This window comes from Pipistrellus hanaki, assembly GCF_964339955.1.
Source record: "Pipistrellus hanaki genome assembly, chromosome: X".
Taxonomy (NCBI): Eukaryota; Metazoa; Chordata; class Mammalia; order Chiroptera; family Vespertilionidae; genus Pipistrellus; species Pipistrellus hanaki.
In genome coordinates this window covers 43,595,380-43,613,067 of record NC_140524.1, presented here as the reverse complement: position 1 = coordinate 43,613,067, position 17,688 = coordinate 43,595,380, and the positions used below count along the sequence as shown (strand labels likewise).

Below are 17,688 nucleotides of genomic sequence, written 5' to 3'. Positions count from 1 at the left end.
TAATATACTACATTGTCTAAAATATCCCATGGGTCCTAACAACTGCTATTCCTTGTACCTGAAGAATGCCCTCCCCATGGTTTGGTTACTTGTTCTTCCTAATTCAGCTTAAGTGTATTTCCTCTGTAAAGTCTCTTTCCTCAGGCTGTTGGGCGTTCCTTTCTCTGTCCTAATTTAGTAGCAACCTGTTGTCATTTTTGCACTGAGCTGCCATGGCCAAAATACATTACATTTTAAATCTCTTCAAGGACAGGGACTGTACCTTGTTCATTTCCCACCCTAGATCCTGCTAAACTCCTACTCATCTTTAAATACCCTAATCAAGTACTATATCCTCTGACTTCTCTGGGTAGCATCAACTGCCCTTCCTCTGCTGCCCTTTCAAAACATCCTCTGTCTTTCTAAGAACAATCTAGACACTGTGTAAATGCTGAATGAATTAGTTCATGCAGGTTTAATGATTTCTTTCAAGATCACAGAATAAGCCAGAAGTGGAGCTAAAATTAGCCATTCTTCTTTTGTTAGAGATATTCTTTTGGTTTTATAAAAGACCTACTAACTAAACATCAACACTGCCCCCAGATTAAAACTGCATAACAAGGTGCAATTTAGTTCTTCTAAGAAAAAAGATTTATTCTAAGAGAAAGGAATTTCTTTTCTCAACTGTCCTGTTCTTAATACAGTTAATTCCCCAAAAGAAGTTTGTCCTGCTCATATATGGATATAGTTATAGCAAACGTTTTTATTTTTGCTTTTTTTTTAAACACACACACACACACACACACACACACACACACATCTATCATGATTGGGTATTTGTTGGTTAGAATATAGTACTTTGAATAATGGCTTACACCAATCTAGTGCTTTCTACTTTTCAAATTCTGGTGATTTCCTACTCATCCTCAATAACCTGCTCAAGTGCTATATCCTCTGATCCCTCTGGGAACATTAGAGACCCTTCTTGCTCTGTCCATCCAAAGCATCCTGTGCCTACCTAGGTTGCATTCACATTCTCTATTGCATGAATGCATGTCTGCTATCCTCACTGAACTGTGAGCTCTTAGAAGAGAGGAACTAGTCTTTATTCACCTCTCTTTGTATATGCCCAGTATCTGACATAATACTTTACATTTTACAAATACATTACATATTTATATATATATATATATAAATGTTGGTAGCATGGAGATGGAAGGCAAAGCAATGATGTTATTTAGAACAATATTAAACAATTTTTAATGTATGAAGGTATGGTTATTAACATCAATTTCTCATAATAGGATAGCAATCAGTTAAAGAGTCTTGCTCTTTTCTGAACTGCTGCAGTCTTTTAATTTTTGCACTCTTCAGTTTGCAAAATACATGTCCTTACTTGTTTTGTAGTACATTTTTATCTGTGTACTTAATATACATTTTAAATGGCAGCCAGAGATAAAACCCGTTGCTCAAACATGTAGCTTTACTCAGGGCTGGGTGTCTATTTCTTCACTTCCAGCATTTTGAGTGATGCCTAGCACATAAACTTCAATAAATATTTTTTGTTTGAATAAATGAATACATGCATAGAAAGGTTGCTTAAGATGCACTTTCTTTCAGTTACTATCTGCCTCCTCAAAGGGTAGTAGGTCTAGGATTTGGTCTCAGGATTCTTTGAAATGAAAGCCAACCAAGAAGAAAACATGTAATTAGTTTACTTTTCTGTAAAAAGCTATGTTAGGCTGGTGTAAGGTCTTTTCTTTTCTTTTTTTTATACAGCTTTATAATCTACAGACCCTAATTATTAAGCTTGGCAGAAGAATATAGGTATACCTAAGTGATCTTTTAAAGGCCATGAAACGGACTAGTGGCTGACTAACATGACTGTAAGTGCAAGGAATGTACCAGGATCAATCTCAAAGGAGAAAGAATACTCTGACTCTGGCCAGGTAGCTCAGTTGGTTTGAGTGTCATCTTGTACACCAAAAGGTTGAGGTTTCCATTCCTGGTCAGGGCACATACATACGTTGCAAGTTCAATCCTCAGTCGGGGCATGTACAGGAGATAAAATTGATGTTTCTCTCTCACATTCATGTTTCTCTCCCACTTCCTCTCTCTCTAAAATCAATTTTTAAAATATATCCTCACTCTGGCCAGTATCACTCAGTGATTAGAGCATCAGGCTATGCACCAAAGGGTCATGGGTTTGATTCCCAGTCAAGGGCACATACCTGGGTTGCAGGTGTGCTCTCCTGTCCAACAGGGCACATATAGGAGGCAACCAATGGATGTCTCTCTCTCATATCAATGTTTCACTCTCTCTCTCTCTACATGCATTTCACTTTCTCTAAAAAATTAATGGGAAAAATATTATCAGGTGAGTATTAACAATACATATTCATATACACATACATGCATCATCATCAGATGAGGATTAAAAAATCAATACTCTGAGATGAACATCATTTGCAGAGTATATATATATATTAAATACCAAGCTTTCCTCCCCTTTCCCCCCAAAAAAAAAATTTGATGGGATGTGTTGTAAGCTATAGTCCAGGCTCCATAGGAATAATTTGGGAACTACTAATTGATTCCCTATCAGGCCTACTGACTTCATCTTTATGCACCAAACTCTGCTTCTGCTTTATCTTCCATTTTCCTACCAGAATACTATATATTGCTTTTAGGTGAGGGCTGGATCCTCTGATTTCAGCCTTGGGGCTTCCCAAGAAACAAAAATAATTGGGCACATGGCAATCTTCTCTTTGTGTGTGTGTCAGCTCTGGGGAAGCAAAACTAATCATATGTTGGATTAAGGACCTACACTAGCATGAACCAATGATAAGCCATATCTTATGTAAGTGCACGGTGGCAGCTGTAGCCAGGTAGGTAGAAAAATAAGCAGCAAAGGTAATACACTATTTGGTATATACAACAGTTGCAAATGAATATATTTATAAGCTGGGAAGAGGAAAACCATGAGAAAGCCTACATGCTCTGTTATAAGGTCATCCTTCGGATTTGTCTTTTGCTTTCTAGAAGATCTTTCTTTGGGTGGAATAATCTTTTCTTAGACCCATTGCCAGTTTTCTTTAAAACACAAAAATTTGTCTTTGGTGGAGGTAAGAGGTGGGGAAATTCCTACAATTAAGGCATGGCCAGCTGAAAGTTTATACTCTAACATTTGTGAAATAGGATAGATAGAAAGTAGATCTTGTCATGTCCCATTCTATCTTCAGTATTAAAAAGAACCTTTTTTTTAAGATGGCATTCATTCTTCCTTAGCCATAACTTTTAGGTAAAATGCTAAGATGTACATTCAGCTCTTTTAAAATGTAGGCATGTAAACTTGGGTCAAGGAACAAAAGTTTGGTAAAGAGTTGTTGCATTTTATGCTTCGAGTTCCAGTTCGTAAAGTTGTCTCTCTCTCTCTCTCTCTCTCTCTTTTTTTTTTTTTTTTTTTTTTTTTTTTAGTGAAATATGAGCATTGTTAAATTTAACTTATTGGTTTAGAAATAATACCAACGTCTCAATTGATCCTATATAGCTCTTTTATTCAGACAGGCAGAGAGCACCTTCCTTCTAGAAAGCTGATTTGGGTACAGACAAATTCATACTACAGCAAGGACCTAGAATGATGAGCCATGACACACAGGTGGGAAGATAATGTTCAGACATCTCTATGGTATATAAAAAGCCCTAAAACTTACTGGAATTTAAATTTTAGCATTGGATTTGAAGAAATTTGTGGCTTTTTCACTGGAGTGGGTCAGAAAAGAGTATAATTACAACCCATGCATAGTAACAGAGAGCAGCTAGAACCCCAGACACTCAAGACCTTGGTTTACCATATCTGCTCACTTAGGCTGTTAGTCTGCATCTACTGTTTCCATATGAATGCTTTCTAGGTTACTACATTCTGTTTTGAGAACTAGAAAATATTTTATTACTAGATTTTACTTTCCTTACCTTTTCCCCACACATTTCTTTGAGGCATCTTTTAAGGTCCTCACTTTTTCAGGATTAAAAAATGTATACCTCTGCTCTTTCTGCATTTTATTTTCTCTTTGTAAAAGCATCAAGGTTGGAAATGGAAAGCTGAAATCTGCAATAATACATCAATTTGCAAACATAAATACACGTCAGATGATCATTAGCATTTTCTTAGCTTTATCTCATGTAGCCTACATAATAAATAATAAAGTATGGTGCTGCATACATTTATAAGCTTAATAAGTCATTGAAAAAGGAATTATTTGTCCCACATAATATACAGTATGTAGTATATGAGGTCTGGATGCTATGTTTACCTATCAAATTCCTTATTTGCAACCTATCCTTGAAATATGTGACTATCCTGCTTATTGGATTTAATTAATGACAAGTTGTTGTTCAAAACAATAGAAATCACTGATAAAGATGGTAGCAGAAAGCAGGACTACTGCAGAACTTACTTCATTTGCTTGTGTATATGAAAGGGAACATGAATTTATTCTATGTGAGTGTATGCTTGTATGAATGTCAGTAGTTAGTTATTGTTTGTAGGATCTAAGATTGAAAATAGGCAGCTGCAAAAAGAGCTAGTTACCATCCTTGCTTGTCTGGCTGCTTTTGTAAATCTGCCAAACAAGTTGCTCAGCTCCTCCTGATCAAATGATCTTAGAAATGGCTTCCCTCCATTACACACTGTAATGGTATCTCCCAGGCGAGGCTTTCTGAAACAGCACACCCCTGTCTCTGATAGCAGAGTTCCCTTGGTGAGTGCCCCAGAACAGACAAGCTCCAAAACAAGGCCATCTAAGAATTGGTATTACCGGCCAATGAAACCTGTTGGAATTCTCTTAGTAAATCACCTAGCCTTGGGTCTTTGGATGAGAAAAGCAGTTGAAATCAGTAAGTACTATTATGTAGTAGGTTTAAGTGAAAAAGCTAGAAGTTTCATATGAATATTTTGGGAAGAAAAATATGTATATATGAAGAGTGTGCGTGTATTTGTGGGTTTACTTGGATACACATTGAATAGGTATAGTGAAAAGGGAATTGAGAAGAGTTTGAAATTCTAGTCTCAGTTTTTTCATTTATTTTGTTACCCTGGGTAAGTCACTAAACCTTTATACACGTTTAATTCATTATGTAGAAAGTGGAGATGCTGCTTCATTCTTTATATGCTGGTGTCTGTCTCAAGAGCAAGACATAGTTCTATGGACATTACAAAGTCATGTAGTAAAAAAAAAATGAGGCAGCTAGACTAGTGCCCATATTTCCAAAGATGCCTTTTTGGCTCAGGCTTGCTTTGAGTAGGCATATAGAATTATATAACTTTATGACAAACTTACTGCAACAAATGCATAGCATGTATAGAGTTCAGTGTCATTACCTCACATGTGTATTTAATGCCTACTGGGGATAAAACACTGTATTAAGCAGTATGAAAGCATACAGTTATGACTGAGGGGTCTTACCCTCAAGGAGCTTATGATCTAGTGAGGGAAGGATATGTATAATGACTATGTGCAATTTGAAAGAAGATGATAGAAGTTCTCAGTCGGGCTCATCTAGCTGGCTACAGTTAGTGATCAATTTGTCTCTTGTCCATCTATTATAGTCTGGGAATGGGAGTATGAGTGTGGAGCTATTAGGAGGCCAAGACTATGCCTTTTCTCTTTCCTGTCAAATTATATGTGTTCTTTCTCTCTATTTTTTAATCATAGCATATTGTGGGAATTAATGTCTAAAAATATCACTCAAAATCTTTAGATGCAAGTTGCTATAGAAATTCAACATAATGTATTATCTTTCTTTTAAATTAATATACATTGTCCCCTTTATGAAAGGCTAGATAATTACTTTTCTTTCTTTCTTTCTTTCTCTCTCTCTCTCTCTTTTTTTGGCAATCAAAACCAGTCTACTACATCTTCTTCCATTGTCAGTCAGTATCTGAGCCAGTTGGTTCAGTGCTAATAATGTGTCCAATATAAAGTGTATTTAATATCTGTGTTGGCTATGTAGCAAAGCAGAGTTTGTTTCCCAGTACCAGGCAAAATGGTACCATCTTGAAAACATGTGCTTTTATTTACGGGGATTCCAGAAAAAAACTGGCAGGTAACTATTAGATCCCTTTCCCTGCCACCAAAGTACAATTCATTCTGATAGTAAAAGCAACCTCAGCCTCAAATTTAAAAAAAAATCCCAGTGTTGATATCATTATTTAAATAGACATTGGCTGACTTTAAATCTATGTTTACTTCATACTTCAAAGTCTGAAAGCCCTCATTAAATCTTCAATTTATCTTGATTCTTGTTATAAAGATTTCTCAAATTGTAGAAATGTGAAATACCCTCATGTTTTATTACTCTTTTAGACTTAGTGAGAGTTCTTTGACTTGTTTACTTCAATGTTGAGATCCTAAAATCCAACTTCTTTCCTATGTGCTCCTGTCAGTTTGGCAGTCATCTCATCAGCTCAAAATGTCTTGCAACCACTTTTTTATGTAGGTATCTCAGAAACATTGTGAAATCCACCCTAGAAATTTCCCCTAGGCTACATCTCTTTCCTATGTTAGATCCTCTAGTTTGATATCAAAATGATGTTAAGAATATTGGTGTGCTCACCAATTTGTAGTAATACCCTTGTGTGGCTGGTGGTTTAGGAGCTTTACCTCTGGATTAATTAGATCATAGTTCTGCATCTGCTGGCCTGGGATTTTGTTTTTGAAAGGAGTCCAGTATTAGTTTGTTTCTCATTGGGAAGATATGCAAATAAACAGTTATTTCGATTTTTAAATCAGAGAAGATAATAGACATGTCAATTGTCTCTGATGGCACCAGATATAATGAAAATAGTTGTTTAGGTTGCTTATAGCTTAATATATGGCCCTGCAAGTTGCAGGGCTAGTATTTCTGGACTCATTTTTACACACCTGAATAGAACACTTGTGGCAAATAGGTATGATTGGCATTTTTGGTTGCATTCTATTCAACATGTGTGCCAGAGTATGAATTTTGGCCACATTAGGGAGAGTATCATTGATTAACTATGTCTCCCTTGGTTCCTGAAATATGCAAATTGGTATTTTTTTTTTAACCTACGGGGCATTCTTTGTCTACCTTGGCACTGCACTGATTAAGATAATGCATTTTGGAGGAATGGTGGAAATTTATTTATAATTCCTAATCATTTAATTTAAAGTCCCATGCATCTTGAGAAAAATAGTCCTCTAAAATTCTTTGCAGTAGATCTTTGTTTCAAAAGCCAAGTCAGTGAAGAGCTGTGTGTATGTGTTTGTATATGGCCCTGTGTATGCATGCCCTCATGCTTTGTGAGGAGAAGGGGAAAGAGAAAGAGAAAAAGGAAGATGAGTGAGGGGAAAAGAGGAGTAATCTCTCCTAGTACTCTGGAAATGGGATGTTTAGGCTCCTTAGTTATCATGAGATAAGAGGCTAACTTATTTTTACTGATGAATTTATATTGTTATTACTGAGTACTGGTGAACCTCATTAAGTCCCAGGGGCTGGATTATAAATGAATACAATTCATAGAAGCCATTTGAATTCTCTGTGAAAAACCTATCAATCTGTGAACAGATATAACAGTTTTGATGCTGGTTGTCCATTAAAGTTAGCTGTTTCTCCACAATGCTAAGGGCCAAGTTGTAAAAGTTAAACAAATAGCCCATGTCTAGATCCAATGTGACACTCACTTGTAAGTTCCTGTTTTGTTGCAGAAGGGAATGACAGTTAAACTTTAGAGCTAAACATATTTTAATTGGGTTCCTAGAGAATAATGGTGATTTTGTACAATTCTTGAAATAGAACCTACCGCTGACCCAAACAAAATAGTCTCTAACAAGATCTTGGAAATAATGACATCATAGTCATCTTGAACCAGCAAGCCATTAAACAGTATGCTTTGTAGAAAGCTATATGAATGGAAGAACCTATTTCGGTAAATAGGCATTGTTTACAAACATAACATAATGGAATCCTCCTTTTTATCTACATTTGTGGAATAGTTGGATATATCTCTCACCTGGGAAACAAATACATTAGCAGTAAGGTTTCCTTACATAATCCTACCCATTCACCATGGGTCTTCTAAAAGTAGGCTTTGAAGCATTTGCTTTGAAGTTGAGTTAATGATAACAAGGTGCTTCTGCATTATTTTCTTGCCACCAAATCAGAATTATTTGGAACCATTAGAAGAAGATGAAGATAAGTTGTACATTTAAAGGGTAATAAAGAACTGAAGTAATATGAGGATAATTCAAAGAAAACCAAATCTGAAATGCCTAGGTTAAAGGAGTGGTTATTTGGTTCATGCTACATATTCCTGGTGTGCAACTAGACAAAAATTATTCAACTTAATTTTCATGTCTGTAAAATGTTTATTCCAACTCCTCATAATCTTCTGATGATTTTAATGGAATTGAAGCAAATTTAATTTACTGGGCAGTAGAAAGTATGCTATCTAAGCTGGGTACTTTGAAGATGCCCATGATATGGACCATATCAAGTGTGTGCGGTAGACATTTTAGCCATGGATTTCTAGTGTAATGTAGGAGAGTATAGTATGAGGGTGTTTTTTTTTTGTTTGTTTGTTTTTTACAAGTAGCCCTTTTCTCCCAACCTAAAATATACCAGATCAAATAAGGTCAGAATAATCAGGCATCTTGAAAAGAAACAGGGCACTTACCTTGTGAGTCTCTGGCAGAAGCCCTTAATTGGGAACAAAGAAAGCCACTTTGTTAGCCACACCCATTTGTCAAGAACAAAGGAGCTTAGTATTTTAAATTGCATAGGTGTCCTAGAATCCTGACTGGTCCAGACTATGTGTTGCTTTATTATGCAAGACCAGCTCTGTATACAATTTTAAAGAGGCCATGCATGTTCCTCTGACTTCATCACACGTTAAGTAATCATTCACCAGAAAATATGCATCATCTGAATTTGTTGGCTCCTCTCTTCCTGTGATATATATTTTTTCAGAAACCTCTCTTTTAGGTGTTTCTATTTAAACTAGAGACCCAGTGCATGAAATTCATGCAGAGGGGTATATGTCCCTCAGCCCACCCTGCACCCTCTCTAATCTGGGACCACTCCAGGGATGTTCAACTGACCTCTCACAATCCAGGACTGCTGGCTCCCAACCACTCACCTGCCTGCCTGCCTGATTTCCCCTAACCACTTCTGCTTACCAGGCTGACCAACCCCTAACCACTCCCCTGCCAGCCTGATGGATACCTAACTGCTCCCCTGCCAGACCAATTGCCCCTAACTGCCCTCCCTGCTAGCCTAGTCACCCCTAACTGCCCACCCCTGTAGGAGTGGTTGCCCCTAACTACCCTCTCCTGCCACCATGTTTGCCCCCAACTGTCGTCCGCTGAAGGCCTGGTCCCCCGAACTGCCCTCTTCTGCAGACCTGGTCTCCCCCAACTGCCCTCTGCTGCAAGCCTGGTGCCCCCCCTCAAACTGCCCTCCCCTGCAGGCCTGCTCCCCCCAAATGCCCTCCCTGCACGCCTTGTCCCTACAACTGCACATCCCTGCAGTCCTGGTTGCCCCCAACTGACCTTCCCTGCAGGCTAGGTGCGCCCAGTTGCCAATCCCTGCAAGTTTGGTCCTTCCCAACTGCCATCCTCTGCAGGCCTGGTCGCCCCTAACTGCCTCCCTGCATGCCCAGTCAACCCTAACTGTCCTCCCCTGCAGGCCTGATTGCCCCCAACTGCCCTCCCTTGCAGGCCTAGTCCCTCCCAACTGCCGTTCCCTGCCAGCCATCTTGTAAGCCATCTTGTGTCCACATGGGGATGGCCATCTTATGTGTTGGAGTGTCAGTCAATTTGCATATTGCCTCTTTATTATATAGGATACACAGTTCGTTTGCAATAACTTTAAATTTTCATTATTTTTTTTTTACTAAAGTTTAATATAATACGAGGTAGATTTTGTATAATTGAACTTTATTTAATAATCTCATATTCAGACATCACTTTTGAACTAAGGAAAAGTTAAACAAAGAACTAAAACCAAAGAAAAAATAGTGCTTTGTTTTTGGTGGCAAATTCTTCTCAGTGACTAAGTTAAAAGCATGAATCTGTCCAAAACAGAATAATGCCACTGATGAAATCAGTCCTTTTTATTTTTTTACTAGAGGCCTGGTGATGAAATTTGTGCATGGGGTGGCTGCTTGCCTTCCTTATTGACCCTAACTGCTTCTGCCTGCCAGCCTGATTGATGTCTAACTGCTCACCTGCCAACCTGTTTGCCCCCAACTTCCCTCCTCTGCCAGCCTGGTCACCCCTAACTGCCCTCCCCTGCAGGCTTGAAAGCCCCCAAGTTCTCTCCCTTGCAGGTCTGGTCCCTCCCAACTGCCCTCCCCTGCTGGCCATCTTTTGGCGGCCTTCTTGTGTTCACATGGGGGCAGGATCTTTGACCACATGGGGGCAGCCATCTTGTGTTGGAGTGGTGGTCAATTTGCATATTACTCTTTTATTAAATAGGATAGAGGCCTGGTTCATGGGTGGGGACCAGCTGGTTTGCCCTGAAGGGTGTCCCGAATCAGGGTGGGGTTCCCTTGGGGCATGGGATGACCTGGGCAAGGGGCCTGTGGCAGTTTGCAGGCCAGCCTGCCCCCCTGGTGACCCAAGTGGAGGCCCTAGTAACTGGGGTTTATTTATCTTCTACAATTGAAACTTTGTAGCCATGGAGTGGAGCCAAGCCTTCTGCTCACCCTATGGCCGCAGGGTATTTATTTGCCTTCTTTAATTGAAACTTTGTAGCCTTAAGTGGAGGCCTGGGCCGGCCAGGGTGTGTGGAAAGGTTAGCTTCTTTCTTCACCTGGGAAATACAAGCCTCCCTCTCACTTTCTCTTTGGCCACAGCCATCTTGGTTGGGTTAATTTGCATGCCCGTTCTGATTGGCTGGTGGGCATGGCTGGTAGAAGTGGTTTGTTGGTGTAAGGTAGTGTTTCCCAAACTTTTGACATATGTGTACCCCTTCTATAATGCTCATAATGCTGAGTACCCCTCGTCAAAATAAAAATGGATGTATTAGGCACAGATAAGCATGGTGCAGTGCATATCCCCACCAAACTCCGGTGCAACGCGTACCCCTACCAAACTCTTCCCGTACTCCTGGGGGTATGCGTACCACACTTTGGGAAACACTGGTGTAGGGGAGTTACAGTTAATTTGCATATCACCTTTATTAGATAGGATTTTTATTTTTATTGTTTTTTTGGTTTCCTAGTTTGTTTGTTTTTTGCATCTTTATTGTTAGACTATTACAGATATTTCTCTTTTTCCCTCCATAGCTCTTCTCCACCTGGTTCCCACTTCACTACAGGCCTCCCCTGCCCGGACTGACCTCGTCCATAGGTGTAAGCTCTTTTTCCAATCTCTTCCCACATACCCCAAATCCCTACCCCCTCTGGGGAATGGTTAGACTGCCTCCTTCACATGCCCTTGATTCTACTACATTCACCAGTCTGTTGTATTTACCATGTTTTTTATTTATATGATTTTTAGATTCACTTGTTGATAGATATGTATTTGTTGTCACTTTGTTGTACATAATTTTTTATCTTTACCCTTTTTCTATCTTTACCTTTTTCTTCCTCTTAGAGAATAACCTTCAGCATTTCATATAATGCTGGTTTGGTGGTAATGAACTCCTTTAGCTTTTTCTTGTCTGGGAAGCTCTTTTTTACTTTTAAAGGTATTACACATTTATTACTGAACCATCCTACTATTGCACCAGGAAAAAATCGACAGAGCAAAACCACAAGTCCATTAATTCTCTGATTAAAATGCCCTAACTGTCCAGATAGTAGCATATTTTCAATACTTTAAAGGTGTAGGCAACCTGAATAAAGCATAAATATGTGAGTCATCTCTCATGTATGATTTCTTATAGGCCCAGTTTGGTTCTTCTTCAATATCTCCTCCTCGAGTTGTACCTGATTTTATGACCAGTTTTCATCCGAATCCATTGGGAAATGAGCCAATTATGCTTTTGTTTCTTGGCCAGGAACCTCTTGAACCTGAAAGTCTTATGGGAAGACATGGTGGAGAAGCAAATGCACACACCTCAATGGTGGAGAAAAAACGCCTGTGAAGCTCTTTATCTGACCTTCATTTCTAAATGATAGCTTTGTTGGGTAGAGTAATCTGGTTGTAGGTTCTTGTTATTTATCACTTTGAATATTTCTTGCCACTCCCTTCTGGCTTGCATAGTTTCTGTTGAGAAATCAGCTGACAGTCATATGGGTACTCCCTTGTAGGTAACTAACTGTTTTTTTCTTGCTGCTTGTAAGATTCTCTTTGTCTTTTGCCCTTGGCATTTTAATTATGATGTGTCTCGGTGTGGTCCTCTTTGTGTTCCTCTTGTTTGGGGTTCTGTGTGCTTCCTATACTTGTAAGTTTATTTCCTTCACCAGGTAGGGGAAGTTTTCTGTCATTATTTTTTCAAATAGGTTTTCAATATCTTGCTCTCTCTCTTCTTCTAGTACCCCCATAATTTGGATGTTGGTATGCTTGAAGTTGTCCCAGAGGCTCCTTACACTATCTTCATATTTTTGAATTATTTTTTCTCTTCCAGTTGGTTTTTTTTTGCTTCCTCATATTTCAAATTTTGACTTGATTCTTGGGATCCTCTAGTCTTCTGTTGTATCTCTATATATTATTATTTATTTCAGTTAGTGTATGCTTAATTTCTGATTGGTCCTTTTCCACATTCTTGAAGGTCTCACTAAATTTCTTGGAGGTTTCTACATGATTCTTGAGTAACCTTATAACTGTGGTTTTGAACTCTATATCCAGTATCTTGCTTTCTTCCATTTCTTTCATTTGTGACTTGTTTCTTTGTCTCTGCATTTTGGCTGCTTCCCTGTGTTTGTTTCTATGTACTGGGTAGCTGCTAAGTCTCCTTGAGTTGACAGAGTGGACTTGTGTGGTAGGTGTCCTGTAGGGCCCATTGTCTCAGCCTCCTCAGCCACCTGAGGTGGATGCTCTTAATGAATCCCTTTCTGGACTGTGTGCATAGTCTTGTTGTAGTTAAGCCTTGATTGCTGTTGGTATCACTGGGAGGAAATGACCTCCAGGCCAATGGGATTTAAAGACCAACTGCGTCTACACTGGAAAATCTGTTGTGCAGGAGACACCCTTATGGGGCAGGACTTGCTTCAGTGGGGCTTTGGTGCTTGCTGAGTCTGCCCTTTGGGTATGTCACTTATGAATGTGAAGAGTTGTAATTTTGTTTGGTTGTACACTGACCACTGGGTACAATAGTTTTTGGCTCTACAAGAAGGTGCATGGTTAGTCAATGTCTGGGGGCACCCAGCAAGAGATACAGAGACATCTGTAGATTCTTCCTCTTTGAATTGGGTTTGGAAGTGCCCATCCTGGACCCAGCTGTGAAGCAAGGCAGGCTGCTGCTGTCACGCCTTGGGCCTTCTTTTGGAAACTATGGGGCTCTCTGACCCAGCTTCAGTTTGACATGTTTTAGGTTGCAAAAGGATAGGCCATTCATATGCAAAGCCAATGCACACAGCTTGGGTGAGGTTGTAAATTGGGTGGGGCAGGGTCTCTGGGAATCACTAGGGTGGAACAAACAGCAATGGCTGCCAGTAAGCCCTGCATCACAGAGGTCCCCGGATCTCTGCATCCCACACTCCCTTGGAGGAACAATGATCACTGTGAGCTCCTCTGAATTAAAGCCACCTTCAAGTTCCTGTCCTGATGCCAGACAGTCCAGTTTCACCCCATATGTGTCTGGGTCCCCAAGAGTCTCACCCAGAACTAGAGTTCAGAGCAAGTGGGAGCTTGTATCTCCCTCCTGATTAAAAGAGGAGCAATCCCAGGTGCCAGCACTTTCCATGCCTCTGTACGTATTACCAGTCTCAATGCACTTTCTTCATCTCTGTAGACATGGAACTTACATTCAGTCAGCTTTCCCGTTCATTCTGGGTGGCAGTTTTTCTGCCTTTTAATTGTAATTTTGATGTGGTTGTGAGAAGCAGCAAGTATAGGTGTTTACCTAAGCCACCATCTTGGTTCTCTTGAATCTTAAACTCACTTCTATTTTGGAGAAACAGTGAATTTATAAGGACCAAAATCAAATACAAAAGGGAATATAAACCTATTAGCAGTAGTTTAGTATTCTAATTCAAATAGGCACTAGTATATCAATTAGTAGGCCTTATCCCTTATCCTTGACATCAGTTAATTTTAATTTTTCTGTATATTGTAGTTTCACTTACATAGGAAAATGTCAGACTTATTAAGTTGTTGCCATTTGTGAGAAAATATTTAATACTGAGTATTTTTACTATCATGCTAACTGGAAAAAAAACATAGAATTGTTCTTAATTTATTAAGATAATAGAAGTCATGACACTTAGAAAAGGAAAAGAGACCTCTTATCCAAATCAAGATAAATCCAATCAGCATCATCATTGTTAGTTTGTAGTCACCTATGCACATAGAGAAGCTATTGATAATCACTTATTCTTAAATATTCACAGGCTGTATATATTTGAGAATACTTAGAACATAGTAAAATTAAAAGAAATTCTACATAACATGATGTAACCTAATTAGAGTTCAATACTGAAAACAATAAACATTGTAACAACTAAAGAGCTAAACATATTTATGACAGATTATTTCTCATTATAATTGGTAATTGGCGATCCTGGTTTTATTGTTTTTATTATATTTGTTTATAGTAAATGTTGTTGGGATAAAGTGATATACTAAGTTGTGTTTGGAGGGTTCTTTTGCTCCTAAATGAGTACAACTTAATACTTGAATTTACAGAGATTTTGTTGCAATGAAATTTGATTTTTCTTGTATTTAAACTGAAGATTCATTCATTCATTCATTCATTCTTAACACCTGACTTGCCATGGCAAGTTTCAGGTCCTTAATGAAGGACTTGAATTAGAATAGTAAAACATCTGGAAACAGAAACATTTCATTGGAAAATCCATTCTTTACAGTTTACTTTACCCTCTCAGTGGGATAAAACCCAAATATATTCAGCCCTAAGCACAAAATGCAAAAGTAATGAAATTAAGAGCAAATAAGTTGCTAAAACACAGACAGATTCTTACAACCATGTTACCCCTGTCAACTTCTTTGCTCCCTATTCCAGGACATAAAATATGACAATGAGTAGGCTTTTAGTGTCTCCTCAGGAAGTGGTCCTTTCCTTGAAGCTTCTTTTTGCTCATGGTGACATTTGTTTCAGCGTTATCTTCTACCTGCTACCTGAAGACGGGGGATTATTTCTTCTATCTGTACACCCCAACTTTGTTGAAACTACCAGGTCTACTATATTGCTTCTCAGTTCTTTCTCATAAAACAGTAGAGTATATTTTGTAGATCAGGTATACACAAGTAAGAATCAGACACCAAAGGCATCACAATGTCAAAGCATCCAACAAGTCATTCTTATGGGCCATTAAAATCAACAGCCAAATCTGTGTCAATTTTGGATTCTGAAGAAATTTTGCTACCCTACCATAACAATGATCAGGATAGAATTTTTAAAGAAGAAAGATTGTAACTTGTTCATTAAAAGACTCAGTGTACAGCAGAAAATATAGTTTCATCGTGAGAAATGGAAGGGACCTTTTATGTGTTTGTGTGTGCATATTGAAAAGCGATTAATCATAGCCTTCACTTTTTTTTCTTTGGGAAATTTCACGGTTGGTCATTAGGGAGGTGGTATATTTTCCTCTAGAAAAGAAACCCCTCAACATGGTCAATGAAAAACCTGAGACAATATGAAACCAATACCTTTGTTTCTAAGATATTAGAATTCCTATATTTACTAGATTGTTTTATAGATCTCTCCTTTCTTAATGCATTTTCTCCTCCTCCTCCTTTAGGAGCTGTGCAGTTAGTTGTAACTGAAAATGTCTGACAGTCTGGATAATGAAGAGAAACCCCCAGCTCCCCCACTGAGGATGAATAGTAACAATCGGGATTCTTCAGCGCTTAACCACAGCTCCAAACCGCTTCCCATGGCCCCTGAAGAGAAGAATAAGAAAGCCAGGCTTCGCTCTATCTTCCCAGGAGGAGGGGATAAAAGTAAAGTATCAGTGGTCGGGCATTGAAAAGGGGCTAATTTATTCTTTCATTGTCACTTTCTTTCTTGAGTAGTTATTTCTTGAGCATTAGCTGTTTAGGGACTGCCTGATATTTATATCTACTTCTTTAGAGGTTGCATTTTGTCAGAAGTTAATGTTTGATTGATGTACTGTGGTATACAGAAAATATACTTACGTTGTATTTACCTTTTACATAAAATTGAATTCATAGTGTTAAGCCAAGGGAACTTATAGCAATAATACTGTCTTGAATATATAAACTACTTTCTTTCTGATAACTTAGAAGAGAATTTACAGTAATCTTTTCTAAGCTACAAGCTCTCCTTATTGGAAATTGGTCTATAGGTGGATGTACTTCTATATACCTTTTTGACAGCTGTGAAAATTTTTAACTGAGTATACAGGAGTCAGTTGAAGTCATTTGTTTTCCTTCTCATCTTCTGTCAGTTGTCCCCTAAACGAGCAGCCCTATTTGCACTGGATATTACAATAATATATTATCATTTGTCCTTGTGTTGTTCATAATACAATTTGGTGCTTAAAAATCATATGCTGACACTTTGTAACCCTAGGGGATATAAAATATCTAGTAAGTAATTGCCAGGTTGCATTAATTAGCCTAAAGTTTAAACATGGCTTCTATAAATGTGACTGTAGAGGAAGAATAGAATAGATGAAGTACAGAGACAGCTACCACAGAAACTTGTCAAAAGGGCAAGATGGGTGATGTCTTTAGAAGAGAAAATGAACGTTCTTCATCTGCTTCTTTAAGGCAAAACAAATGGTTTCCTAAGTTGCTTTAGCAGTGTTAATGAATCCATAGTTTGTACCATAAGGAAAACAGAATTTCTTATTAAGGTCAGTATTGTCTCTTGTATACCTGTATCACTTAAGGGATATTTTATTCCTTGTGACATAAGGATGGAAAACTTGGAAATGATGTTAAACATCTGTGTTAGATACAAGCAAAATAATAAGGAAACACTTTCCATGTATGGGATTTGTGACCATGTAAAAAGAAATCTTGAAGAAATATTTTCAGACACTGAAGTGGGTACAGAAAAAAATATTTTCTAGGAACAAGAAATCGTTTGAGAAACTTAAGAAATGCCATGACCTGGAGACAAAGCTTTATGTTATAGTGGTGCCAAAGAAAGAACTACCAGAGCCTGTGTTGTATCTGCCACAACTGCAGAAAGTAATTGAAGTAGGGAGTTATGTGTCTGCAAATCTGTGCTATTGAGACTACCATGCTTTGGAAACCCTTAAATAATATTACTTGCCCTTTTGAAGAGTAGGATACAACTGATACTGATATGAGGTAATCAAAAATAAGGAGGCTTACATTTGTGGTTTGTGCCACTACTTCAGGTGGCCTCATAGTGAAATCATTACTACTCTACATGAAATTATGCCTAAATCTTCCCAATGGGAAAAAACCTAGCCAAGTTTCCGGTGCATTTACGTGCAAACAGAAAATCCAGGGTGACTCCTTATCTCTGCAAGGAATTGTTTAAAAAGTACTTTCTTGTGGAAGTTCAAGACTATTTTTAAAAATTTTGAATTCAAAGTCCTACTGATTTGTTATATTCCTTTTG

General features: G+C 38.3%; 2 protein-coding genes across 5 annotated transcripts in view; one reads left to right on the top strand and one right to left on the bottom strand.

The window, feature by feature from the left end:
* Positions 1 to 17,688, top strand: part of PAK3 (p21 (RAC1) activated kinase 3) — a 393,551-nt gene that overhangs the window by 241,472 nt on the left and 134,391 nt on the right. For 2 of the 4 annotated variants that reach the window (XM_084870469.1, XM_084870470.1), the window contains 2 exons: positions 11,288 to 11,353; positions 15,869 to 16,070. The exons of 1 other annotated variant lie outside the window; for it this stretch is intronic. In XM_084870469.1, coding sequence (XP_084726595.1) covers positions 15,896 to 16,070 — 175 coding nt within the window. In that variant the 5' untranslated portion in view covers positions 11,288 to 11,353; positions 15,869 to 15,895. The remainder of the gene's footprint in view (positions 1 to 11,287; positions 11,354 to 15,868; positions 16,071 to 17,688) is intronic. One more of the 4 variants, XM_084870471.1, reaches the window with a different exon arrangement.
* On the bottom strand, positions 11,908 to 12,039 carry LOC311614929 (large ribosomal subunit protein eL39-like; the record flags this gene model as incomplete). The annotated part of the gene is made up of 1 exon (XM_084870031.1): positions 11,908 to 12,039. The coding sequence occupies one exon, from the start codon at positions 12,037 to 12,039 to the stop codon at positions 11,908 to 11,910; it is 132 nt and encodes a 43-aa protein (XP_084726157.1).